Source organism: Eriocheir sinensis, unplaced genomic scaffold (assembly GCF_024679095.1).
Source record: "Eriocheir sinensis breed Jianghai 21 unplaced genomic scaffold, ASM2467909v1 Scaffold1304, whole genome shotgun sequence".
NCBI lineage: Eukaryota > Metazoa > Arthropoda > Malacostraca > Decapoda > Varunidae > Eriocheir > Eriocheir sinensis.
Window position 1 is genome coordinate 12,152 of NW_026110634.1, and position 26,374 is coordinate 38,525.

A 26,374-nucleotide genomic window follows, 5' to 3' on the forward strand; every position below is an offset into this window, starting at 1 on the left:
GTGTCGGCATCAAACTAACATGACGGAGGTTAAAGTAATGAGCACGAGATACAAAATTGGCTTTATTATCTTTCTTCGGAGAATCATAAATACTGGCTTTATACAACTCCTGCGAGACGACGCTTCAGAGTCAGGAAGTGTTAGCACGCGGCAAAGGGCGATATAGGGTCATCCTCTACAGGTGAAAATTATATTAGGACGATAAAAATAATCTTCCGAGAGAACTATGTACATATGCGTAAAAATCTGAAGAAGCGACACGAGCGGAGGAAGGAGTTTATGTTTTGATTTTGTTGTTGTGTGTGAACGTATTATGCACTGTTTGTTGGGCCTTCGTGTTGTCTGATGTGTTCCGCTGTGTGTCGTGTGTTGTGTGTCCTTAAACGGGAACAGGCGACTTAAGTTATTCCTTCGAGTCGCCTGCTTGAGATGAGGTAAAAATCATGTTAGTCTGTATTAGTGTATGCACGTGGAAATGTACATGTGTTTGTGTGAGTGTATGTGTCACTGGAGTCATTGGCAAGTGTGTGTAGTCCGTCATAATAAAACACCACCAGAAACTCCTTAATAAAAACACAAAAGAAGCAAAATAAAGCTGAAAAGAATAGGAAAGTGAAGCAAATAGTAGTACATTAGTAACATTGAATTGTAAAATGTAAGACTTCTGTGCCGATATAAAGCATTTAGACTAGCTCATGGAAAGAAGGATAGAAGACAGAAAAGAAGAACATTGTAACGAAATTCTAATGCCATCTATAAAATTCTATGACTGGTAAATTTCTTCCAAAAATAGACGTGGGAAGCTGTCCTCCCCTCTCTGATCCTCCCCAGTGAAAGCTTAAAGAGGCGATCACTGGTGAATGAGACAAGAATAGCAATGAGGCAAATAATCTGCTTCTTCCTCCACATACAACAGAACCTAAGACTTTTCACTCACTCCATCACTCACACACAGACACAAATATAAACATTCACACACACTGACAAGGCTAATAAAACTCAAATACACACACACACACACACACACACACACACACACAAGTTAGTAACATATTTACACAAACATGCACACACACACTAACAAGGCCTCTGATAAAGACTCGCAACTGTGTCCGAAGATGTGCTCTGTGCCTCACTCTCCACCTGGGATACAGGCATGTGCAGTTAAAGCTCTGTGTACCCCCACAACACACTCCCCTTCACCCCTCCACAGCACACCAGGGAAGCTTAGACCAAGATCATCCCTTACCAAAGCTAACCCAATGAAACGGAGCAGAATTTTCACCATGACTACCGAAAAAGAAATTAACGTCGACATATATCGTCTTAGGACTACAAAAATTACATTAAAAAAACACCGATTACAGAAGAATACATGTCTAGGCTTGAGAGAAAAGAACGAGCCCTATTTTGATTATTACCGTAGATGGGATGTGTGTTTATAAATAGGGAATGCGAAGGCACCCCACCGCTAGGCACTTCACCATGAACAAGTCCGCTGGGTCGGGATACACCCAACCTTGCCTATCCTAACCCCAAGAGGCTAAACGTAAAGCTCTCGGTGAATAATATACACAATACGTACATCATCACACGTCTGATATGCACCTCCGTTCTCCATTATCCCTCAGTAGTACCGATTTTATCCTGTACATGTCCCTTATAAGATAGACTTTTTTACTTACTCTTCCATTTCCTACATACGTAACTTATACCTGATTCACTTTTATCTCATTTCCCAACACTAATTTTTTCCTCATTCATATTTCCAATTTTTACTTTCATTTCATCTCCCAATACCAATTTTATTTCCCTTTAAATGCCCCTCTTTTTACCTTAATTTCATCTCCCAACACCAATTTTATTTCCCTTCACATTCACAATTTCTACTTTTATTTAATCTCCTAATACCAGTGTTTTTCCCTTTCAAATGTTCTTTTTCACTTTATGTCATCTCCCAATTCCAATCACTTTTTCCCTTCAAATGCCCTTTTTATACTTTTATTTAATCTCCCAACACCAATTTTATTTCCCTTCACATTCACAATTTCTACTTTTATTTCATCTCCCGACACCAATTTCCCCCCCTCACATTCCCCTTTTTTTCTTTTATTTCATCTCCCAATTCCTACCAATATTTTTCCCTTCAAATGCCCTTTTTATCACCCACTCTCACACCTCTCCTATCTCCTATATCACCAGCACTTCACCATCTCCGTAAATTTAGATACAATGGTGGAAGACACACAATTTCTTATTAGTTTGCCTCGCTTCCTTCACTTCTAATTACACATAGCAGCTTAGTTCGTAGGAGGAATATTCTACGACCTTTCACTCACTCATTCTCCCTTGCATACCCTTAACATCTCTTAGACAAACAGAATAAATACTTTTTCTTCTCTGGCGCACTTAACCAACACCCTGGCTTCTTCCTATGTACCATACCAGTGCTCTGTCTCACTCGACTATACCAAATCTAGACCACTTCTGTCACACATTCAATATACTACCCACTGCCCATCATCCTCCTTCCTTCCCTTCTAAGCCCCTATGAGACCTCAGTCCTTCTTATGCGCTACTCTACAATCCTGTCTTCTTCACTCCTCACACATACTCTGACACCTCTGTACACCCTATCAACCAGCCCTTCCAAACAGTGCCGTGTCTTTCCTATATACACCCTGTCATCAGTCAGACTTCCAACACCTTGACAACCTCCTCAAGGGTTTTGTGAGAGGCTTGAGCTTCCAAAGGTGTTCAGCTCCTCCAGCTTCGAGTAGGTTGGTGGCGTGAACTTGCGTCTCAGGAACTTGAGGATGTACAGAGGCAGGGAGGAGACGAGGGTGATGACGAGGACCTTCCAGAAGAAGTCCTTGGATTTGATGAACTCCCAGTCTGGTGGTGGAGGGAGAAAAGGGAGGAAGGGATGTTAGAATGGTAGAGAAGAAGTACGTACATTAGGAAGGAAAAGGGAAACAGTGAACATCTGATTTCTTACAGTAGAATGACTAACCCAGTGAAGGTAGAACACATAAATGAACACAAAAAATAAACACCTCACAACAGAACATACACATAAAACACAACAGAACACACAAAAAGCACAACACAAAAAAATACCCACACATTAAAACAACAAAAATTCAGAGGACAGCATCCAGATCTGAGGTTGTGTGAGGGTGAATGAGACTTAAGAGAGTGGATGGGATGGTTGATTGTGGGTGTGTAAGGGAGAAAGGGATGGTTGTGTGAGGTATGGTGTGGATGAGGAAAGGATGACGATTGGATGAGGGTAAACAGGTAAGAAGAGAGAATAATGAAATAATAATAAACAACAAAAATAAAAATGATAAAAAGTACAGATGAAAATAGCTCACCAAAGTAGTGCATGAAGATGACTGACAGCGCATAGAAGCCGAGGGAGAGGAACTGTGCCACCACCATAAGGGGATGCCAGGTGCGCACAGTGAGGCCCACCATCAGGAGCTCCGTCAGGATGAGCGACGTGAAGCTGATGCTCACAACATGGATCAGCTCGTCCTCAAACAGCAGCATCGCACCGTACATCAACACACCGCCTGAGGAAGAGGGACAAAGTGGTGTGTTTCTGTGTCCATTTTCTGTTCTAATATGTATGCTAATTTGGTATAGTCGGGCGAGATGAGGCACTGGTACGATACATAAGAAAAGTCAGGGCGTTGGTTAAGTATGCAAGAGAGGTAAGTTATGGAGATGAACTGGTGTGTTTTGATGTCTATTTCTTGTAGTTCAAAGTTGAAATATGCCGACTCTTTTTTTCATTTTAGTCACAGTGAAAATTTTGGTCGAGTTGTATGAGGGAGGAAATACACATCAAGGAAGTTTTGTCCAGAGTTTGTCAGTGAAAGGGATGAAAGAATGAAGATACAAATAGTCAACTCTTGCATTTAGAAGCTGGACAGCATATAGATCAGCTAGAATGGAAAATCATGTGCAGCGAGGCAGTGGGAGAGGTGGAGGCAAGAAGTTACCAAGTTCTTAAAAGCAGTTAGGATGAAAAGAGCAATAAAAGAAAAGGGGGGAAAAGAAAAGAATAAAAGGAAAGGGAAGCAACACCGTCAGAATTTAAGAGGTGAAAGACACTCCAGGGAAAGAGGGTTGTCGATGAAGCATAAAGTCCTTGGTCCAACTCCGAATGACGTACACACACACTCACCTTGGTACACACTAATGAGCACCCACACGAAGAAGGTCTTGTAGGAGAGGGAGCGCCCTTTGGTGAGGTCCTTGTACAGCTCAGGGTAGGTGAGGGCAATGGTGGGGGAAACGTCGTGATCCAGGACGAGGGAGAACACAGGGAAATTGGTGTAGATCGTAGCATACCTGTGAGAAGTGAGACGGTGTTAAAGCAAGGGTGCTGCTAGGCTTGTGTTGGCTGTCATTGTTGCTCTTGTTGTTGGAGGAAGGATGGGTCTCTTGTATTAGTGTAAGTAAAGTTTGGAGCATATGCTATAGCTGTGAGAGGAGAGACGGTGTTAAGACGAGGGTGCTGCTAGGCTTGTGTTGGCTGTCATTGTTGCTCTTGTTGTTGAAGGAAGGATGGGTCTCTTGTATTAGTGTAAGTAAAGTTTGGAGCATATGCTATAGCTGTGAGAGGAGAGACGGTGTTAAGACGAGGGTGCTGCTAGGCTTGTGTCGGCTGTCATTGTTGCTCTTGTTGTTGAAGGAAGGATGGGTCTCTTGTATTAGTGTAAGTAAAGTTTGGAGCATATGCTATAGCTGTGAGAGGAGAGACGGTGTTAAGACGAGGGTGCTGCTAGGCTTGTGTCGGCTGTCATTGTTGCTCTTGTTGTTGAAGGAAGGATGGGTCTCTTGTATTAGTGTAAGTAAAGTTTGGAGCATATGCTATAGCTGTGAGAGGAGAGACAGTGTTAAGGCGGGGGTGCTGCTAGGGTTGTGTTGGCCGTCATTGTTGCTGTTCTTGTTGAAGGGATGTAAGAGTCTCGTATTAGCGTAAGTAGACAAAGTTGGGCACATACGCTACGGCTGCACATGGCCTCAGTGCTCATTTCTGTCACATTAGCAAGGAGATACTTGATTTGTGTGGGGAAAGGAAGGAGTTAAGGAGCTAATTGCTGTCATTAATGGAATGGTGTCAAGATAATGATGATGTAAGGGATGTGTTGGCTGTCATTGTTCCTGTTGTTCTTGAAAGATTTTGTTAATGGTAAATGAATGCTCACCCAACCATGAGGAAGCCTTGGTAGAGCGCTACGCTGGAGAAATAGAATATGGAGGAGAAGATGGCCTGCATGGTGGAGATGATGAGGCCACGGTGCATGACAAACTGGGACAGCGCTGCCGATCGCTTGTACGAGTTGCGACCATGAACGAGGCAGAGGCGGGAGATGTGCTGGAACTGCTCGATGCTGAAGTCGGCCGCCAGTGATGCCTGCTTGCCTTCCTGAGGGTGAACGTGAGACTTGGTGTGTAGTGGATTGCAGGGTTACGGTTTATTAAATAATGTGAGACTAAGAATAAATGTCCCTGTATTTTGGTATGTCATGGGAGTTAACTAAAAGGAATATAGCTGCCCTGCCCTGCCCTGTCCACCTTGCCAACGATGCCAATGCCTGCATCTGCCGCTTGGATCATGGACACATCATTCCCACCATCGCCCACCGCTGCCGTGCGCTTCCCTGTGTGTCGCTGGATCAGACGTACAACTGCTGCTTTCTGGGGGAGGATGAGAGGAAGGTGGCTGAGCAAGGTCAAGTAATATTAGAGACCAGTAGATTATGACGAGGCTGTCTTGGTTAAAGTTAAAAGTTCCTGCATCTTACTTCAGCTTTTAACTTTACAATCCCACTATTATTCACATTTTACACCTCTTTACACATCCTTCATTCAATTCATGCGGTTAATACTTTCCATAACTAATTTTTTTACCCTATACACCTTCAACTAATACATACACTTCACAGTTTTCCCAATAATTACTTACACTTTACACTTCCAACACATTTTACAACTCTTTACGCATCCTTCATTCAATTCATGCAGTTTATAATTTCCATAACTAATTTTTTTACCATATACACCTTCAACTAATACATACACTTCACAATTTTCCCAATAATTACTTACACTTTGCACTTCCAGCTAATTCATACACTTAACTCTTTCCTAAACTTTCACACCTCAATCTTCCCAGGTACGAGGGGCCAGGCGAGCAGCGTACCTGTGTGGGGGAGCACCTGCACACCACCACCACCGGACACTGCACCGCCAAGTCCATCAGCTCGTGCTCGTAGTACTGAAGGCAGGTCTCCAAGGCGTCCCCCTGAACAGAGACAGATGAAGGACTTTATTCATTTATCTACTCATTTTTCTAGAGCGAGGGAGATAGTTCGAGGGGGCAAATAAACAGGAGGTACAAAAAAAGACCACTGGCGCGAGAAATGGTAAGCTTCATCATCTAATCTCGGTCCTTATTCTTATTTTCTTTGCTAACCCATAATTCGTTGCTTAATTCCCCATCACACAAACTCATAATATTCACCTACATTTTCCTCTTTACCTTTATAATGAGGGCGGAGTCACTCTTCCTCCTGAGGGCATTGAGTTCCAGATGAGCCTCCCGCCTCGAGCCCAGGGAACCCATGATGTGCATTCCCTGGTTGGGGGACACGAGCCGGGAACTCTTGGCGATGCAGGTGGCTGTCTCAAGTTTGTCACCCGTAAGCATCCAGATCTGTGGGTGTGTGAAGGTGGATGAGGTTTAAGAGAGTGTACGAGAGGGTGTATGTAAGGGAGGATGGGATGGTTGAGTGTGGGTGTGTAAGGGAGAAAGGGATTGTTATGTGAGGTATGATGTGGATGAGGAAGGAAGGACAAAGGCGTGAGGGTAAATAAGCAAAGAGAGGAGGAAACATAATGAAGATGATTAAAGACAGACAAGTAAAATGCTGGAGGAGGAGCAGATTAATGGTGGTTGGGAGTGACACAAAACAATAACACTAGAACATTTTTATGATTTATTTTATACTTTGTCCGCTCAATTTTACTTTAAGTCAGTCTCCCTGTTTATCTACATGTCTATCTGTCTGCCTGTCTCTCTGTCAATTTGTCTCTTTGCTTGTCTGTCCATCTGCCCCTCCTCTGTCTGTGTGTCCATCTCCCCTTCTGTCTGCCTGTTTGTCCATCTGTCTGTGTCTGTCCAACTGTCTCTGTCTGTCTATCTTCTGTTTCTCTCCCTTCCCCCTCTTCCCTACCTTCATGCCAGCGTTCCTCAGCACCTCCAGGGTCTGCTTAACATTGGTCTGCAGCTTGTCCTCCACCCCCGTCAGGCACAGCAGCTCCAGGTCACACTCCAGCGTCTCCACCACCGCCGCCACTCGACTCCCTCGCTCCGTCACGCTCAGTTTGGCCGCGTTGTACATTTGCTGCGATAAGGAAGGGAAGGATGATGGTGATACTTACTAAATCTACTGTGGATGCTCAATTAAGGAGGTAAAGGATGGTGATGTCCTCTGTTTATTATTATTTTTTTTACATCAATGGAAACAGCTAAAGGGCATAATAAACGGAAAAACGAAAGTCTGCCATGTATTGTGGATATTCAGAATTCATTTACTATTGCATAAAGAGGGTTAACGTAAAGATATCCATAGATCAGTTTACTATTCCTGAAGTCTATATTTTATTTTAGCAAGATTGTTTTCTTATTGCTAAAGAGAACAGATATAAGATAATGAGGCACAGACACTCAAAATTTAATTACTGAGCATTAGGATTTAAAACCAGCCATTAAAATAAGTCTCAAGTGCACACAAACTAGATCAATAAGCCCCCCCAAAAAAACAACGCACCTCAAAGTGAGTGTACTGTTCCGTGGTGAGCACCTTGCGGGCCACCACCAGCGTGCGGAGGCCCTTCTGCGCCAGGTTGATGCACTCCTCCTCCAGCCAGTCGTTGTACTCCACCATGGACGCCATCACGGTGTCGGCGCCCTTCATGTACAGCACCACCTGGCCTGTTGACTCCTCCTACCGAGACACATAAACTATATATTAGACTTCCAGTTACTCTAAGAAAAATATAACTCTCAAGACACATCCTCTCCATGTCATATTAAGAAAAATCGAACTAGTATGAAAACAAAAGAAGTTCATATGATTGATCAGGAGGAATGACACTGTAAGGGAATTAGAAAAGATTTATCAGCAGAAAATGAAGCAAAACTGATACTGAAAAATAACAGGTTCACAAGATTTATCAGGAGGGATGACACAAGACCTGTACTAAATAATTTCAAGTCCAAATATTAACATAAAATAGCTTAAATGTCTGAAGGGTTTAAATGATTGAATTCCAGTATCATAAGGTCTTCCCTCCAATCTCCCAGTCCCCTAGAAGCACTCACCCTAACAATGATTCCCATCCTCTTGGACTCCGAGGTGAAAGGGAAGATCTGGAGCACAGTGTAGGTGAGCATCTTGCCCTGGGGTGTTCGTAAGGTCAGAGTGGTCAGGTCACGATGCACCAATGGCAGCCCAACACTCTCCGTCCAGCGCACCAGTGACACCTGCAACACACACACAGATAAACTTACTATTCTTTATCTTAACAGCCTTTATCCATGTCTTGTAGGAAATGTATGTTCAGGCCCACACCTCTTGAATTTGCGACATCAGCGAGTTAACTTTCTACTTTATTTACCTTGCCCAAAGTCTATCCTATTCCTCCATGCTGCCTTCCCAAAAGACCACTTGTTCCTTATTCATTCTTATCTTAACCACTCCCAAACACCCCTTAAACTCCACTCTCCCAATACCCAAGTCCTAATGTAGCCTAACCTAACCTAACCTCACCTCGTCAGGGCTGGAGGCTTGGTAGTTAACATTGTGAGCGATCTGGATGTCCTCAGTCTCCTCTAAGGCAGGGTTGACGCCTTCCTCGTACACCGGTGTCACGTTATGGCACAGCGCGATGGCCTTTACAGCCTCCCCCACGCGTGTCACCACTGTCCTGCGCATGCGTGTGGGTGTGGCCGTGGCTCCCTGGCTGCTGCTGCTGCTGCTGTCCTTGCCGAAGAAGGTGGACACGTGTGCCGAGACCTGTGGGTGGGTGGAGACTTAGGTTAGTAGACTATTTAGAGAAGATACACTGACAGGGGCATAGGAAAAGATAAAGATAAAGGCAGGGGAAAGAATACAGCTTAAAGAAAGGGTTTAGAATATCTTTTTAAGTATAGGACACAAATTAAAGTAATATAGAAATAGCAGTAACACACTACTCCATAAAAAATAAAAAATAAAAAGACATTGATCAAATTCAGCTCCAAAAGTGTCTTGATGGTGAAGTTAACATTGAAATTATGACACAAAAATAAAGGAAAAAGAAAAGAACAAAAAGCACAGTAAACAGGCAGAGGAGATAAAGATTAAGACACACAAAGACAACTATGGAGAGGGAAACAAACATGAAAAGAGACACAGAAATATTGATAGGACAGACAGTTTGGGACCATCACCTCACCTCATCGAAAGTGTCAGTCCCATAAGCCACGGTGCCAAGGTGGAGAATCTTGAAGACCATCTCATTCTGGGTGAGGGTGCCAGTCTTGTCGGTGAGCAGGTAGGTGATGCGGCCCAGCTCCTCGGGGATGGTGGTGGAGCGGACCACTGTGCCCTGCATCTCCTTGTCACGGTGGATCACCCACGAGTAGAAGGCCTTCCCGACATCCAGGTTGACTCGCAGACTGGGGAAGGGTTTTCAGTTATTTCTATTCCTATATTTGTGTAACTGGTCTATTTCTGGGACAAGACTTTTCACATCCAGGTTGACTCACAGACTGGGGAAGAGTTCTCAGTTATTTCTATTCCAATTTTTTTGTAACTGGTCGATTTCTGGGACAAGACTTTTCACATCCAGGTTGACTCGCAGACTGGGGAATGGTTCTCAGTTATTTCTATTCCTATTTTTTTGTAACTGGTCTATTTCTGGGACAAGGCTTTCTATACCTTCCTTCCTTTCATCCAAATTGACTCACAAGCTGGGGAAGTGTTCTCAGTCATCCCTATTCCTGTTTCTTTTCTAAGTCATCTATTCCAAGGACAAAGATTTCTATACCTTCCCTACATACAGGTTGATTAGCAGACTGGGAAAATTATGTCCGTCTTTCCACCTTATCTACTTCTCAACCATGTTCTTATTAATCAAACACACCGTCATTCTCTGCATATTAGGAACCTTTCTCAACTCTCTTATTCTGGTAATGTGTTAGTAGGTGAGGAAGTGATGAGAGATAAAGACGTGCGTCCTCCTCACCTGATGGGAATGATGTAGGAGAAGAGCAGCATGAAGCGGAAGAAGTAGCGGTACCAGGGGCCGCTGAAACCCTTGAGGCACATCATCACCACGGTCAGGCCCAGCACCGCCACGAACAGCAGCTGAGGAATAACAAAAGCCGGTCATTATTATCACAATCATTATCTTATACTTCCCCCAAAACACTAATACACTACATATTACCATTATCACCATATACTTCATTACTTAATCTAAACACTTCATGGGTCTTAAAATATATTCACAAAAGGAAATAAAAACAAAGAGACCCATTTCCAGTTACATATAAAAATCTACTGCATAAAAAAGATCAATTCAAGCCCTTATATGTTGCTTCCATCCGTAAAACAAACGGAAATATCAGTCCCTCGTCAGCCCACCTTCGTTAAGTTGTTAATCTCAAGGTCAAGGAGTCCGACTTTCGACCTCGGCGCAGCATTGTTCATGACGGCGCGAGTCTCACAACCGGTGTAGATGACCAGCCCCAGGAGCCTGCCCGACGCCACCACCGACCCCGCCCACACGGTGTTCTCCACGCACAGGGACTCCTCCGTCGATGTGTCATGCTGTACAGGAGAGATTTTTTAAGGGGCAAGTTGAGGACAGTCATAGAAAGAAAACCTACCAATGTGAAGACTAAATTAAAAAGGTGATCTAACTTCTGAAATTCTACATGGATTGGAATAATGGCAGATGATATGGTTTACGAGGAATGGATTGTAACAGTAACATATGGAGAATAAAAAAATAAACAAAATTAAAGCTAAGAATATTGGTTTACACGTTCCATAAATGCTTACTACTTGACCACTGACTGACTAAGTGAATGAATAGAGGAGACAAAAAAAGATATTGACAGCAAAACATGGATAATAGAAAAATGGAAACAATTAAGGCTGTGAATACTAGATTACAAGTTACATTAAAGCTTGCATTGACTAAGCTATGAGAAAGAATAGAGGAGATAAAAAGAGGACTCAAATCATGAACACAGAAAACTAAAGAAATAAAGGCTGAGAATTCTAGGTTACAAGTTCCATAGAATCTGGCATTGACTAAGCTATGAGAAAGAATAGAGGAGATAAAAAGAGGACTCAAATCATGAACACAGAAAACTAAAGAAATAAAGGTTATGAATACTAGGTTACAAGTTTCATAAGAGGATGCACTGACTACGTGAATGAATACGGAGACAACAAGGGAACCGTTACCTTAGTGAACGTCCCTATGAAGTTGTGTATGTCCTTCTGGGGCTTCTCCGCATACACCGTGGCATCCATGGAGAAGAGTTCCTCGTTCGTCTCCAGCTTCTGGGTGACGGGCACAGCAAGACGCAGCTTCCAGTCTGTCTCACCGTCCAGCTGGTCCGTGCGGATGAAGCAGGTGCCACTCGCCTCTGTGGTGCGTAGGAAGACTACATCCGCTGGCACTCGCTGGTCCTGGAGGAAAGCCATGAGTGTGAGGAGTGCCAGAAACAGAGACAAAATAGTTATGGATGTTTAAAAGAAGGAAATAAAGCTACTAATGTTTAAAAACGAAAACTATGGGAGATGTTAAGAGAAAATTAAACCTATCGATGAATAATACGTGAGAAAATAGAATTACATGAGTTTAAAGTAAGAAAGTAAAGCTGTAGATGTCTGAAAAAAATACATAAGAAATCTTGAGATGACAAAATAGAATTACAGATATGTTCAAGGAAGAAAATTAAGCTACATGTCAACAGAGAATGTAGCTATAAGGATACAGAAGAAGAAAACTTACTCTCCAAGAACTAAGCTAGGAAGAAAATTGAGCTACAGGTGTAAAAGAAATAAGAAATCATTCAAGAGGAGACTAGAGAAGAAACCTCAACCTCTACAAGAATAAGACAAAATCCCTCGAGTTACAAATACTTAGAGGAAGAAAATGAACTCCAGATGTCAGAAAGAAAGCAAAAAAACTACTCACAAGAAATGAAGAAAGAAACTACAACCTCTCCAAGACTGCAGCATGACAAAGAGCCTCACCTTCTCCACGAATATGAGGTCCCCGACTCTGATGTTGGCGCTGGTGACGGTGCGCTGCCCTCCGTGAGCCGTCATCTTCTCATACTTCTGTTGGTTGACCTCATTGTCTCGCTGCCGCCGACGTATGTCATCAATGGCCTCGCGGATCATTGTTACCATGATGACGAACCCCTGGTGAAGGATTACAAGATGTTTTTATTTTATTTTATTTACACGACACATGTTACACCAGGACCTAGTACCTATAACACTACATTACATAGCGGCACTAGTTTTTAGGGTAAAGGGAACAGAGTTAATATCCCCTATCTGAAAGCCTAACCTGGGTACTGTTAAGAGTGTTCCTTACCATACAGCTACACAAACCTCAACTACTTTATAATGGTGAAAAGTTGCAAGGTCTGTTTGAAGTGCTACTTATCATCAAGCTACACAAACCTCTGCTACTTTATAATAGTGAAAAGTTACAAGGTTTGTTTGGAGTTCTACTTATCATCTGGCTATACAAACCTCTGCTACTATTAACTTTACTGAATGATCTATTGTGAGTCAGCCTAAAGGTCATATTTCAGTGGTGTGTAACATTAAGTAAAGTCCATTTTAAGAAAGTTTGGAGTTTCGTTTACGGTCAGCGCAACATCTGTGGTCATATGCCGGAGAGAGACAGAAGGGGAAGTAATTATAGGAGAAGGGAACAGATCCCAGGAGATGGGACACAACCCCCAATTATTACCTGGTACCCATTCACTGCTGGGTGGACAGGGCCGTAGGGTATTGGAAAAGCCGCCCAAATTTTTCCACTCCGCCTGGGAATTGAACCCAGGCTCTTTCAGTTGTGAGCTGAGTGTGCTAACCACTGCACCACGAAGCCCTCCCATTTTAAGAAGTGATATTCCTGCCTATTATCATATGTTTCCACTTGTGATGATGATAGTAATAATGTAACAGTGATGATGAAGTATATGATGAGTAGGTCCAGATAAAACAGCCACCCACAACCCAGAGTGATGATATAAATAATGTAGTAATGTTATGAAGTATATGATGAGTAGGTTGAGGATAAAGCAACCACCCACAACCCAGCCACTCACCAGGGGTCCCCAGTAGGTGTAGAGGTAGCCAATCCGAAGCTCCGGGATGAACTGTGACGTGGCCATGACTAAGAAGTACAGGTTCAGGAACATCTTGAACTGCTCGAATAATGCCTGCAAGAACACAAAAACTATGATGATGCTGATGGCTTTATGATCCTTTTAAGATGAATAACTCCTGCTTGACTCTGAAGTATGATCACAGAGGAGTCAGTAAGATAATCACATAGTCATATCACTGTACGGAAATGTGTGTCAACATAAAAATAAGAAATAATGCAGTAGCCCTTGAAAAAAGATAGAAAACACTTTAGAAATCTCACAAGTATTCGAAAGGCATTAAGGATACACATTATTCTACCCCCAAAATCATAGAATAAATAAACCTAATACACAAAACAATAGAACAAGAAAAAATACATCCAAAATAATCGAACACGAATAAATAAACATTACTAAACATAAACTAACAAGACTAGAGTAAGCCTGAAGTCAAACACCAAAGCCTGGAGTCTCACCATTGGAATAAAGGTGAGGAAATTATACTTTTGATTTCGTATTACGTTGGGAGGGAACTTCTCGACGGTTGGGTGGCCGACTCGGACCGAGCGCGCTGCGAGCTGGCGGCGACGCGTGCAGCAGTTGACTAGACCTTCACAGAGCCTGGAAGGGACGGGGAGATTAGGTTTATGAGCTACAACATTACAACACCCAAGTACTCTCTCCATTTTCTCACTGATCTATTAAACAAATGACCGACTGACTGAGTGACTCTTAATTCATCTGATTGGTCCTTTACTTTCCTCTATCATTAGTTTATATATTAATAGTATGCCCAAAGAAGGTGAACTCACATAATGGCTGGCTAGGGGGATGGCTAAAAGTGTTGTTTTTACACAAAGGAAGCAGCTCAAGGGCAACAAAAATAAAGAGTAGAAAAAAAAAGCCCTTTAGATTTTATTTGTTGCTTTTGTTGCTCTTTATTTGCTGTCCGTCTATCCTTAAACTTTGAGTGTGATGTTGGGATGTCTGTCATTCCAGCCCTCATTATGGTACTACACACACACATGCACACAATAACATACCGGGACAAACAGTTCCGCACACAGTAGGAGAGGCAACAGAGCCTCTGTGAGCCCGTCATCCTGAAGTTGCGGGTCTCTGTGTCGGTGTCTGAGAGGAGGTACTGGGACTCGTCTGCCTCAAAATCTGCGTCGGCAGCTGCATGCATCATAATACTTGGTGGTCCTGAGCCGTCGAGGTCTGTAATGGCCATGACTTGTTATACCGACTGTACATAAATCAAGTTAAGAAAAATTGTTGATACACCATCAAGGTAACGTATTTTTTCTATTTCAAAAGCAAGCATAGAAGCCAAAGAAGTAATATATTTTCTGCACAACGTTACAGTAAGAGAATGCAAATCAACAGTGAATATGAAGATTTCAGACAGAGCAATGTAGAAGCTTCACACAGCCTACCAAGGATTCGTATTTATGGGACTGTATAGGTGAAAAATATAACTAGAAAATGGGTCACCTTATACTTTAGATCCTTCATCAGCTTCTTTACCCTGAAACAGATTTTGTCTAATAGAGTACTCTTAAAACCAGTCATGCACCTGAAGTTAAGATGGCAGCCTTCCTCTAAATATTGCATCTAGAGGTCAAAGGAAAATTATACAGGAAAAAAAAAATTCCTGACAGCCAATCCGTACACAAACCTTCATGCAGCAGCACAACACACAGAGAAGGATGTAAAGCACACACACATCACCTCAAAACAAGGCTTCTCTGCAAGGTTCATCATGCTGTATACACATTCCACAACATAGCTTCAGACTAAAAAAAATTACTAAACTTTCTCAAGGATGCCATCTCACTGTTCTACAATCCCTAAAACAAAGATGTTAGTATTCCTGTGAGATTCTCTACCAGCAACTACACAAAGATAAAAATTGTACTTCTGGTGTATTCCATCATGTTAATAGCCAAGTAGTCCTGTAACACGGTATTAATTTTACAGTAAAATGCATGACAGTTATCTCAAACTATTATTATAAGTCCCATTGGAGAGTTAAACACTCCTGAATCAAACTCACACATGATCAGTCAATAGTTAGTCCACTGGAATCATTCCTTATCAAGTAAATAAACAAGTATACAGACTATGAACCCATTTTACTGATAAGAAAAAATCCAAACTTGGCTAAACGATTGCTAAATATGCAATCATCCATCCCTTGAAGAGCAAGGAAGAAAAAGAAGATGCAAGGCAAAGGCAGACTTCCCAAATGACAGGCTGAGGAGATCTGGTTCATTATTTTCAAACTTAAAACTATAGACGTACTCCTGAAATTTATGTGTACGGTATATGCTATTTATTGGACAAATTTTAGTTGACTTCTTTTTTCCTGGCAGCACAAGTGTTGTTCTTTCTTCTCCTAGGTGTTCAAATTTTATGAGAAAAATTCATGATGGGTATAAATGCTTTGAAAATCATATGCAGATATCAATGTGCTGCCAGTGTGTACATCTTCCCAGCCTGTCCCTCCCAAAGAATCCCCCACCACACCACACTGCAACCCAATACAGAGGAGATTATTATCACCATCATAACTAAAGTCTTGAGAACGAGTGACTTCCAAACTTGATCCTCAAAAGTCTGTGTTCTTTTCCTTTCAGCTTTCTCAGCCTTTCCAACTTCACTATCTGTCAAGAGAGCTTTGGTTTTAGATGCCCTGACAACTTTGCAGCAACCCAAAGGTTAAAGTTCTGTGTCAAAAGAGAGCAGAGTTAACTGTTGACAGCATCCTATCTATATTTATCATCTGTACTACTCTGTTGGCATTATCCTCATCTTTACTACACTATTATCATTCTTGTCATGTTCCCATTTTTCATAATATATGAAAGGATCTCAATTCATAAACCTTGATTTATGCTTCAGAACTTCATCTATAAAACACTACACATCAGTACTTGGATGAAGAATAAAGTGAAAAAATAGAATTGGAATACATAGAACTTTGATTTCACAAGCAAATAATCTATAAAGAAAATGGATGCAATAAAATTATTAATTATAGAAAGGAGCATAACAAAGCCATTGCCCATCATACCAGCCAGTGGTAAAGGGTCGTGCTGGGTGTTAGGAGACCATACGATCATAGCATCTTGCTCACCATGCATATGGAGTGAGGGAAGGCCTGCCGGTGCTGTGTAATGATGAGAATCCCGATCTGAAGTGATGTGTATTAGATGCGCTGTTTCAAAACAGTGTACTCACACTTTTTAAGGTATATTCAAAGTTTCTTTTTAATATACAGGTAATAAGGTGCACTCTTTCACTTAAATTATGGGAAAGAAAAATATCATCTATTAAAATGCCTCCTACTTAAAATTTATATATACATCTAAATTTATAGAGATAGCTGTGAATAAAAAAATCTTTGAGATAGCAAATTTTCTGATTTAAAAAAAAGGTTCCAAGATCTGTAGTATTCAGTGCAGCCAACAGTACAATGGCCTCGCACAATTCACAATTACATATATTACTCAGTGATACCAAAAAGATCAACAGATGGAGATGCAGGACACAATGAAAACTGTAAACAACAAGTAAAAGCTTGGTCTTGTACAACTAGTACATCAAACTGATGTACATACATTTCATCAAAAATAATGTATGTATCATTCAACATATTCTCAAAGTCAACAGTTACGCACACGAAGAAACACAAATATGGAAATTACATCAATCAAACTTGGGACTCGTGCACTCTAGGGGTGACCAAACACTTCACCTATGTCATCATGCCAGGTCCATTTTCTTTTCCCTTTTCCATGCCCAGCATGGGTCAGTGTGCTGACCAAGTGAGGTCTGTCAGAAGACATTACAAGGTTTTTATCTTTAAACTCTTTCCTATGGTTTTCCAAGAGGTTTGAAGGTTAGTAGAAGACATGTATAACAACACAGGAGTACTTCTTGAATCAGGAAGCAAGATGTGGATGTGTCAATATAACCAATATTAACCAGTAACACTAAGCAATTGCTCAAACACATTGGCTGTCTTACAGCAATCAGTTGTCAGCCATCTCGAATTGGACATAAATCTGGAGGTTTAATGTTTTTTTGTTTGTTCTGGGTGTCATTCTGCATGTTTGTCTGTTAACACACACAGGTAACCAAGTGTGTACACCACACCATGCCTGGAGACTTAGTCAGGACAGATACTGTAACTCAGCACCAATAGTCACACATGACATGGAGGGCCCTTGGTGGAGGCCCATACAAGTATTAAAACTTTGAGGTTACCTCTATTCAGGGTGCAGAGACGACAACCACACCTGACAGGAAATGATAGTCAAGAGTCTAGACGCAGAAAACAAATTAAGTAGTGTTTGTAGGCCCCCTCAATGAGCCATGTGACTTCCAAAGGCACCGCGAAACGGGGGGGGGGCCGGCACCATTGCACCTGTTGACGCCCTTATCAAAGGTGACAAGATAAGATTATTTGTGAGCAATGTGAAACTTACACCCCTAGAAATGCATGGTAAGGCACCACGTTAATATACAACATATCCCTAGCACGAGGAGGAACACCCACGCGGGGCAGGAAGGGAGACCACTCGAGCACTTAATCACGGCTGCCAAACTGTCATGGGTCGACTTGGTGCAAGAACCTGGTTTTGTTTCCTTCTTTCCGCGCTGTGTACATAAGCCCACACTCCTGGATCAGAATGTGCGTAATGAGTCAGGTTTATCGTAAAAATAGTCCGTAAGGCGTTAAGTGCTACGTAAAAGACGGAAAACCTACGAAAAGTGCGAGCTCCCGGATGCGTTGAGTCAGCTGTGTGATGTAAACAATGACGCGCAGGGCTGCCAACCCTTCCCTTCCTCCTCCTGTCTTCTTCTTTTGACGTGTATCGCTTATTAATGGGTCTTCCTCCTCTTGATTTTTTATTCTGCTCATTCACAGACTTCGCTTTTCATTGGCGTTGCAGTTTTCATCTTTCCTCACTATAATGTACCATGTGACCTTGGCCCCACACACCTTTATTTATCTTTTTCACGAATTTACAACATCCATTCTTATATTTCTTGGACAGTGAATACTTCAAATACACAATAAAGATATAATGCACCCCTCTCTTCAATCAGCTCGGCTTATTTAATTATATACTCATTTATTTGCACATGTAAGCCGGCCTCACAAACCACCTAACAATCTACCTGCAGACAAATATTTAATTACATTTAAGCTATATACACATCATTTTAAAGACGTGAAGGCAATCTTGGAACACCTCCCAATACTGTTTCAAAGCAATCGACCCACTGTTATACTTTCTTCGACTCATATGATAATGGCAAAATGTTTTAACTATCAGACAATGTTGAGTAGATTGTTAAAGGAAAAGGAAAGGGATGCAAATAAAATAAATGAGAGAGAAAACCAAGAGGAGGAGGACCTACGAAGCGATACAGAGCCATAAAAGTCAAAATAAGAGGAAAAAGAAGAAGAAGCATATATAAGCAAAATGTTCTATCAGACAATGTTGAATAGATTGTTAAAGTATAAGGAAAGAGATGCAAATAAAATAATAGCACCGTTGGGAGGACAAAAATACTATCCTTTCCACAATGCAGGATCATCAGCAGCATCAGCATCCGTCAATCTTAATGAATGGGTGCGTAGTAATAATAATAGAGATGGTGATAATAAATGGGAGAAACAACCAAGAGGAGGACCTACGAAGCGATATAGAGCCATAAAAGCCAAAAGAAGAGGAAGAAGCAGTATATATCAGCATCCGCCTTTCTGCTATCCTCTGTTGATCAAGGGATAAAAATATGTTGGATGTAAGGAGTCATTGACCGCCTTGCAGCTGATAGTGAAGGACATATAAGTACGTTGCTAGGAGTAGTGCTAAGAGAGTGATGCTGAGCTGACGTACGTGGGATTATTGTTACGTAAGTGGATAAATTTGACGTTTATAATCCTGTGTGATGGATGAGTGGAGTGGGTGATGGATGAGGACAGTTTGGGGTTATGGGTGTTCGGTTTTACGAGTTTTATTTATCATGGACGTGTGGATATTTAGGATTTTAGGGACGTTTTTAGTGCTGATGTGCTGGTAAATGTGTTAAATGGTGATTGTGACGTCTAGGTTATGGGTATTTGGTTTTACGAGTTTTTATTCAAGGATTCGTGGATATTAAGGAATCTGGGCCGTTTTAAGTGCTGATATGGCAATAAAAGTGCTAATTGGTGCTTATTCTAGGTAATGGAGGTTTGATGATGAAGTACTTTTTGAAGAGATAGTTTGCTGCTGCCTGACCTACATACCACTGAAAGTATCATTGTTAGCACTAGTGAGACTAAGGGCCATATTTTAAGACACCATCGCTTCTCACATCAACCATTTTTAAAGGTCAAAGAAGGGATCAGTCGGGTTTTCATGAGTGTTTTTTAAGGTTCATAGCACAGAAGAAGGGTCAAACTACCACCAGGGTCATAAAACTACCCCTGGAAAGGCCTACAGCTCCTACGAAAGCCTTGTCAAATATGTGAACTTGGGCGACGAAATGTTTTAAAATACGACCCTAATTGTTTCCATTAGTGGTGACAGCTATAGCAGTTTCTCGGATAATTGTTTCCTGTAATATAGTACTAATGCCTAATTATCAGTAATTTTGATAACAGTATCTTGTCTTGCCTGTCTACAGAAGCTTCAGGGAGTGGAGGAAGAAACTATAAAGATTTCTTAATCACAATAGTTAATAGTACATATATTGATAAAACTGCTCCCTCGAATTGGGATAAGAGGTTCCTCTACATTATGAAGTCACTGGAAATGGTTTCAGTGAAGCGTATTGCTCTAATTCAGATTAAAAGCAAAATTGGCAGTGTATGTTGTTTTCATACGAGACCTTATAATTCATACCAATGTAAAATCATAAAGATGTTATTATATCGTGTCAAAAAGTTAAACTACCATATATCACAGCATTAAAAAAAATCTTCTTGAAGCATCCATACAAGATGACAAACTAAATCAAGCACAAAAGAAGAAGCAAAAAAAATAAAAAAAATAAAAAGAGGAGATAAAGCATAGAACAGAGCACCAAATTCTCTCTCTAACCTCACTCTCCCACTCCCCCCACAGCCCTGAACCCTCACTATGCCCTCCATCGCACCCTCCAAGATCATCCAGTTCAAGAATTGCCGGCTGGTACGAGACGGAGCCATTGTGAGAGATGACTTTTGGGTGCGAGGGGGCCGCATCCTCAACCCAGAGCCGCTGTTCTTTGAGGAGCGGGTGCGGGCTGACCTGACGGTGGACTGCCATGATGCGTTGATCTGCCCCGGCTTCATAGACATACAAATTAATGGTGAGATTGTGGATGTGTTTTGTGGGAAGGTTAATTCGCAGTGAGGTTCGCTTTCTCAGATGCTTTCAGCTCACGACATTTATTTCCAGAGGTCATAAAGGAGATTAGTCAGGTTCTCATGAGCGTTTTTCATGTTTGTGGCGTAGAAGACTTGTCAAACTATCACTAGGGTCATAAAACTACCCATGGAAATACTTATACAGCCTCTACAAAAGCCTTATCTAATGTGGGTGTGTGAGCCCCAAAATATAGGCACAATTAGATATCATGATTGCTATATGCACATGTTGCAGGAGGGTTTGGCTATGACTTCTCCTCTGATGTGGGGAAGCTGGAGGAGGCCATGGCTGTCGTGTCCAAGGGCTTACTGTCTACTGGGGTGACGTCCTTTTGCCCCACTCTCGTTACCTCTCCCAGCGCTGTGTATCATGAGGTGAGAACTGAGGCGACATGCTTAACTGGAGGCCAGGGTGGGCATGTGAAGGGAGAAGATCTTATCGGGTATCTAACATTTTGCTGACTGGTGTTGGGGGATGGTTTTCTCATTATAAGTTTGTTATGTTGCAGTTCATTGGTCCAAAACTTGATTTAAGAAAGCTATAGATTGGCATAGTGGTAACCTGTGTGCACGCTTTCCCGATTGATTTTCCTCTTGTTGTGCAATAAAAGTTGGGCTGTTATTGTATATTTTAGGCAGTACACATGCTCCTGATTGATTTTCCTCTTGATGTGCGATAAAAGTTGGGCTGTTATTGTATATTTTAGGCAGTACACATGCTTTCTGGATTAATATTTTTCCTGTTCTGTGATAATAGTTGGTCTGTTCTTGTATATTCTTGCCAGGTTATGTCTGAAGTCTGAACCATCACGTAATAAAATATTCTCCACTACAGGTGTTGCCCAAGCTCAAAAGAACACCTGGCGGGAAGGAAGGGGCCGGCATCTTAGGGGTTCACCTGGAGGGGCCCTTCATAAGCCCCGAGAAGAAAGGTGCCCACCCCGTGCAGTACATCCAGAAGGTGGAGGTCAGTACCATAGTTCTTTTTACATGGAGACAATCTGAAGGCTACAGCAAAGGAAAAAATACCTAGGATATCGTATTCGTCTTCCAATCCGATGTGGTTTTGGGGGATAGCCTTTGCAACTTAACCTCGTGCATTAAGTGATTTCACAGTCCGCACAAACACAGCTTTCAAATTTTCAGCTAATACTCAATCATTTCTACTCCCTCACCCACAGGCAGTTGAGAAGGTGCACAGTTCACAGAGACCCACAAACTTCCAGTAATCCTTTCACTATTTTCGGTGAACCATAATTTCTATACTTTACCAATTTATCTATGGCTCACCTACATCAATATAGTACATACTTCAGTTCCACTTCCATTCCACTTCCGTTCATCCTCAGGGAGTGGAGAAGCTGCACAATACGTATGGCAACCTGAACAATGCTGCTCTGGTAACTATTGCCCCTGAGCTGCCCGGGGCCTTGGAGGCTATTCGACACTTGGCCAGCCTGGGCATAAAGGTTTCTGTGGGTGAGTTTGCGTCCTTCTTCTATGCCTTACCCAGTCCAGAACAGTACAGGGAGGACAGGAACTTCTTGTCTATTGTTATATCAATATCTCAACAAGTATCAAGTCACCTCTCCATCTGAAACTGACCTCTCTTCTGACCACTTCTATTTGCTTTTGTAGGTGCAGTACTAAGACTTTTTTTCCCCTCTGAGTTGTTTTCTTCAGTATAGAAGTCATATTTTTTGTTTGCTGCATACATAAGTTGAGCAAATTGACAAGCATCGAAAGTTCTCTATGGTTGCCCTAAGTCCTTTTTTCATCCCTTCAGGACATTCTAATGGTAACCTTGAGGACGGTGAGGCAGCAGTCAACCACGGCGCCTCCTTCATCACCCACCTGTTCAATGCCATGCTGCCGGTGAGTACAGGTAAACAGGTGGACAAGGGCATCACATGGACAGGCTCGTCAAACTCACTTCCCTTGCTTACATATTTTCAAACTTATTAATTTTCTCCAGCTTATTTCCTAGTCATCCAATTTTGCACTCCTTCCTATATATTGCCGTCCCACTCTGCTGCTCCACTACTAGTCTTCCCATATTTTGCAGTCCCAGTCTCCAGTGTGCCATAATTATTTTTTTCATGTCCCATTTTTGCTGCTTAACCTGGTAGCAATGGGGATCATGTTTCTTAATGGTCCTTCTAAGCGAGAAAAATGAGATAAAATCATCACTCACACAAACCATTTCATAATATGTATCAAAGCATTTGTGATCAGTTTATGCCTCATCTAATTTGGGGGTTTTATATCATGGCACAAATTTGGCCCGTCGCTGCTACCGGGTTAAATATCGAAATAAATCAAATAAACCCAAGTCTGCTTTTGAACACAGAGGATACTAGGCAAACATTCTATCTCACACCCATTGCACTGAAAATAAATCAAGTATACCCAAGTCTGCTTTTGAACACAGAGGATACTCGCCAAACATTCTATCCATCACCCATCGCACAGCTATTAATTGTACAATCCTCACACTAGCCTTAATAGCTCATTTATACTCATTACTCATTCACCCCACTCTCGGATTCTACTTTTTTCTTTTTTTTTATTTCCTTTCTCTCCCTTTCTCATTTCTTCTGCTTCATTTCCCTCTCTCTCTCTCTCTTTTGGATTCAGCATTATCATTCCCCACTCTCGAATTCTCCTCTCTCCCCTTTTTTATCCTTCTCTTTCTCTCGTTCTCTTCCTTTCTCTCATTTCTTCCTCTTCTCTCCTCTCCTACCCTTTCTTTCTCTCTCTTTTGGCTTTAACATTACCATTCCCTTCTTTCGGATTCTACTCTCTTCTCTCACCCTCTCATCTCACAATCCTGTCACAAAGTTCATTATCACAGTTCCACCACCGTGACCCTGGCTTGGTGGGGCTCCTGACCAGCCAGCGCATCAACCGGCCAGTTCACTACGGAATCATTGCAGACGGAATACACACCCACCCAGCGGCCCTCAGGATTGCCCACCGCACTCACCCTAAAGGTTAGAAATGCTTTGCCCTTATGTATCGTTTGACTTGGTTTTAATCCAATATTCAAGTAAGGATTGGTGTGGTTGGTTGTGTATATATCGTGCAGACTAAATGAAATGGCTGGCCTTATACATGATTCAAACTTTCGTAATCTCACCACATTAGTAGAGGCTGATATAGCTGACCTTCTACAATGTGTCTTGCATAAAAAAAAAATGTTTGGTTCAATAATGCATTTCTTATATACCCTGTTCCTGGAGCTTAAAAATAATCCCAAATTTTGTTTAACTATCTCAGTAAGTTTTAATGCATGTAAAGTTTCCTAATGCTGAATTTAAAGCTGCAGGCATTTACATGAGTACTCTAGATATAATCCCTGCAAAAGTACTTTAAATTAATCATGGCACAGTACTCACAGCTTGGCCATATAAAAACAATCACTGAATGACTTACCTTTTTTCCATAATGATATTCAGCTGTGACCTTCTGGGGATATCCTGAGTTGGCAGGTCTCTGACACTATGAACAAGGAGTCTTTTACACCTCAATACTATGAGTTGGCATCTCCACCACAAGCACAAATGACACTTAACTCTCCTAGCAAAGGGCTGTGAGATTAACTGAGGGTAAAGGAGAGGGAAATGCCAACTGATAAGCAGGGTGGAAAGGAAATGAAGTAAGGGGAGGGGAGATAACAGGAGAGATGTGTTGCAGACCAGGAGGAATCTAAAGCAAGCAAACATTTTCATATTTTCACTTACTTGACCATAATAATCTCTATGATATCATAAGATACTGTTATGCAGCAACAACACCTGCTACCAATGCTGCTGCTGCCACTATTTCTACTACTTCTACACCACTACTGCTCATACAGGGGCCTCAGATTTTCATTGCTAATAAAGACGACAAAAACACAATGAAAAAGATTTGATGAAAAACAAAGCAGTATGATGTTTTTTTCAAGTGGAGATAGTTTTTTTCAACTGGAAAATGCCACAAAAGCACAAGAGCAAATTTATTGTAAAAACTGCCCTGCTATAACTGTTTGCACCAATAATAAACACTGGCACAGACTGTCTGGGCCACAGTTCAGGAGGCAGCTTAATTCAGTGGTTGGCAAGGCTTTCCTTCCTCCTCCTCAGGTCTGGTGTTGGTGAGTGATGCGATGGCCGCCATGGGCCTGGGCGACGGGAATCACCTGATAGGACAGATGCAGGTGAAGGTGGAGGGGAAGCGAGCCCAGCTGGTGGGCACCAACACCTTGGCCGGCTCCATCGCCACCATGGATGACTGTGTCCGCCACTTCATCAAGGCAGCCGGTAGGTGCTGCTGCTCTTGGGTACTTTGTTCTTCCTTGAGAATGCATTGTTTTGTTTAGAGTATCTGTGTGTGTCTTTCTAGGGTCTTTTTCTCTTATATCTTGATAAATCTTTTAATCCCTCTTTAATACGGTTTTCTTTATGGGCCAGCAGCTGTTGGGGATCTCTCTCTGTTTATCATTTTCTTTGGTTTGCTTCGAGGCTGTCTAGATAATCAATCAACCCTCCATGGGAGTGACCTTGGTGGAGGGCATCAGGGCGGCCTCCCTCCACCCAGCGGAGGTGATGGGCCTCAGCCACCTCAAGGGCACGCTGGACTACGGCTCCGATGCAGACTTCCTCTTGGTGTCCGACAGGGGCCCGCTACAGGTGCTCAACACCTTCATCGCCGGGGAGTGTGTGTACAGCGCCCCCGAGGCACCGCCACTCAACTACATACAACAGAAGCACCACAAGGGAGGTGCAGCCTTGTAGGAATAGTATACATAGACTGCTTGTTGTGTTTATAAAGTTTATACATTGCTTTCCTAATCACTTCTTGTTATGTATATCTATGCTTTGCTTTTATTTCTCTTTACCAGGTGCAGTTAAACCATGCAAAAACTACATTCTGAGAGGACCCCAAGCTTGGTTCTTTGCATTGCTTGTTTAATTAAGGCCCTGGGAAAAACATATTGGTATTCCAGTGCTTCTTACTTTTAAGGGCATTATTGTGACCGTCCAGTCAGTGCACACTTTTTATGATATTATGTTCGCCTTATTCGGCCTGTGAGTCCACTTAAGGTTTGTGAGCAGTCATTGTGGCCTTTCCTAGACAAATTGATAAGTGGCCAGATGGCTTGATGGAGTTCCTTACAGGGTTAATGTGTTGTCATTCGATGGAAGGTTCATCAATCTTTCTCATGGCTCATAGTATCAACATAAAGTAAAAGGATATTCGAATTCTGTTAAGTGGAAGCATGCATATGTTTAACTGTCTGCTACATACATACCTACAGCAGAGTTGTTACTGTGCAAGTTTGTTAAGGTTGTGACAGCAATACTGTGTTCAGTGCTCTCTACTAAAGTCTTCACATTCCTACAACATATTCCACATTTTAAGAAAGACGGAACCTTGTTATGATGACCACCAGTTATTGTTTTATAGACTTTATATATAAAGGCAAACTTTTGAAGCTAATT

The 26,374-nt window shown here is 42.0% G+C and overlaps 2 protein-coding genes across 20 annotated transcripts; one reads left to right on the plus strand and one right to left on the minus strand.

Moving 5' to 3' along the window:
• Positions 1 to 49: 49 nt before the first annotated feature.
• LOC126989806 (probable phospholipid-transporting ATPase IIB) lies at positions 50 to 24,494 on the minus strand. 17 transcript variants are annotated; one of them, XM_050848410.1, is made up of 23 exons: positions 24,324 to 24,493; positions 16,554 to 16,673; positions 16,043 to 16,143; positions 14,972 to 15,005; positions 14,518 to 14,695; positions 13,951 to 14,095; positions 13,433 to 13,546; positions 12,342 to 12,512; positions 11,544 to 11,771; positions 10,713 to 10,898; positions 10,312 to 10,433; positions 9,520 to 9,742; positions 8,853 to 9,098; positions 8,405 to 8,566; positions 7,851 to 8,027; positions 7,254 to 7,424; positions 6,560 to 6,733; positions 6,221 to 6,322; positions 5,593 to 5,715; positions 5,223 to 5,443; positions 4,196 to 4,362; positions 3,378 to 3,578; positions 50 to 2,895 (listed from the first exon to the last, which is right to left on the minus strand). In XM_050848410.1, exons 5-23 carry the CDS (start codon positions 14,664 to 14,666, stop codon positions 2,720 to 2,722), a joined length of 3,258 nt encoding a protein of 1,085 aa, XP_050704367.1. In that variant the 5' UTR covers positions 14,667 to 14,695; positions 14,972 to 15,005; positions 16,043 to 16,143; positions 16,554 to 16,673; positions 24,324 to 24,493; the 3' UTR covers positions 50 to 2,719. The 17 variants fall into 17 exon arrangements, with proteins under 17 accessions (XP_050704367.1, XP_050704368.1, XP_050704365.1 ...); XM_050848411.1 differs by having other exon boundaries at positions 16,043 to 16,206; XM_050848408.1 differs by lacking the exon at positions 24,324 to 24,493 and adding an exon at positions 18,252 to 18,327 and having other exon boundaries at positions 16,617 to 16,673.
• LOC126989808 (N-acetylglucosamine-6-phosphate deacetylase-like) lies at positions 19,107 to 26,367 on the plus strand. Of its 3 annotated transcripts, XM_050848420.1 has the most exons (9): positions 19,132 to 19,408; positions 20,605 to 20,830; positions 21,124 to 21,263; positions 21,724 to 21,855; positions 22,238 to 22,367; positions 22,675 to 22,763; positions 23,743 to 23,881; positions 25,016 to 25,212; positions 25,442 to 26,367. In XM_050848420.1, the coding sequence occupies exons 2-9, from the start codon at positions 20,620 to 20,622 to the stop codon at positions 25,664 to 25,666; spliced, it is 1,263 nt and encodes a 420-aa protein (XP_050704377.1). In that variant the 5' UTR covers positions 19,132 to 19,408; positions 20,605 to 20,619; the 3' UTR covers positions 25,667 to 26,367. The 3 variants fall into 3 exon arrangements, with proteins under 3 accessions (XP_050704376.1, XP_050704377.1, XP_050704375.1); XM_050848419.1 differs by lacking the exons at positions 19,132 to 19,408; positions 25,442 to 26,367 and adding an exon at positions 19,107 to 19,125 and having other exon boundaries at positions 25,016 to 25,276; XM_050848418.1 differs by lacking the exon at positions 25,442 to 26,367 and having other exon boundaries at positions 19,132 to 19,344; positions 25,016 to 25,276.
• The last annotated feature ends 7 nt before the right edge of the window (positions 26,368 to 26,374 follow it).

Coding starts and splice junctions, on each gene's coding strand:
- LOC126989806 (XM_050848400.1), bottom strand. Junction 8,028..8,404: donor GGATGGGAATCATTGTTAGG/GTGAGTGCTTCT, acceptor GTGTCTCGGTAG/GAGGAGTCAACAGGCCAGGT. Junction 3,579..4,195: donor GCTCATTAGTGTGTACCAAG/GTGAGTGTGTGT, acceptor CCTCTTCCTCAG/GCGGTGTGTTGATGTACGGT.
- LOC126989808 (XM_050848420.1), top strand. CDS start 20,620: ATGCCCTCCATCGCACCCTCCAAGATCATCCAGTTCAAGAATTGCCGG. Junction 21,264..21,723: donor CCAGCGCTGTGTATCATGAG/GTGAGAACTGAG, acceptor TCTCCACTACAG/GTGTTGCCCAAGCTCAAAAG. Junction 22,368..22,674: donor GGGCATAAAGGTTTCTGTGG/GTGAGTTTGCGT, acceptor TCATCCCTTCAG/GACATTCTAATGGTAACCTT.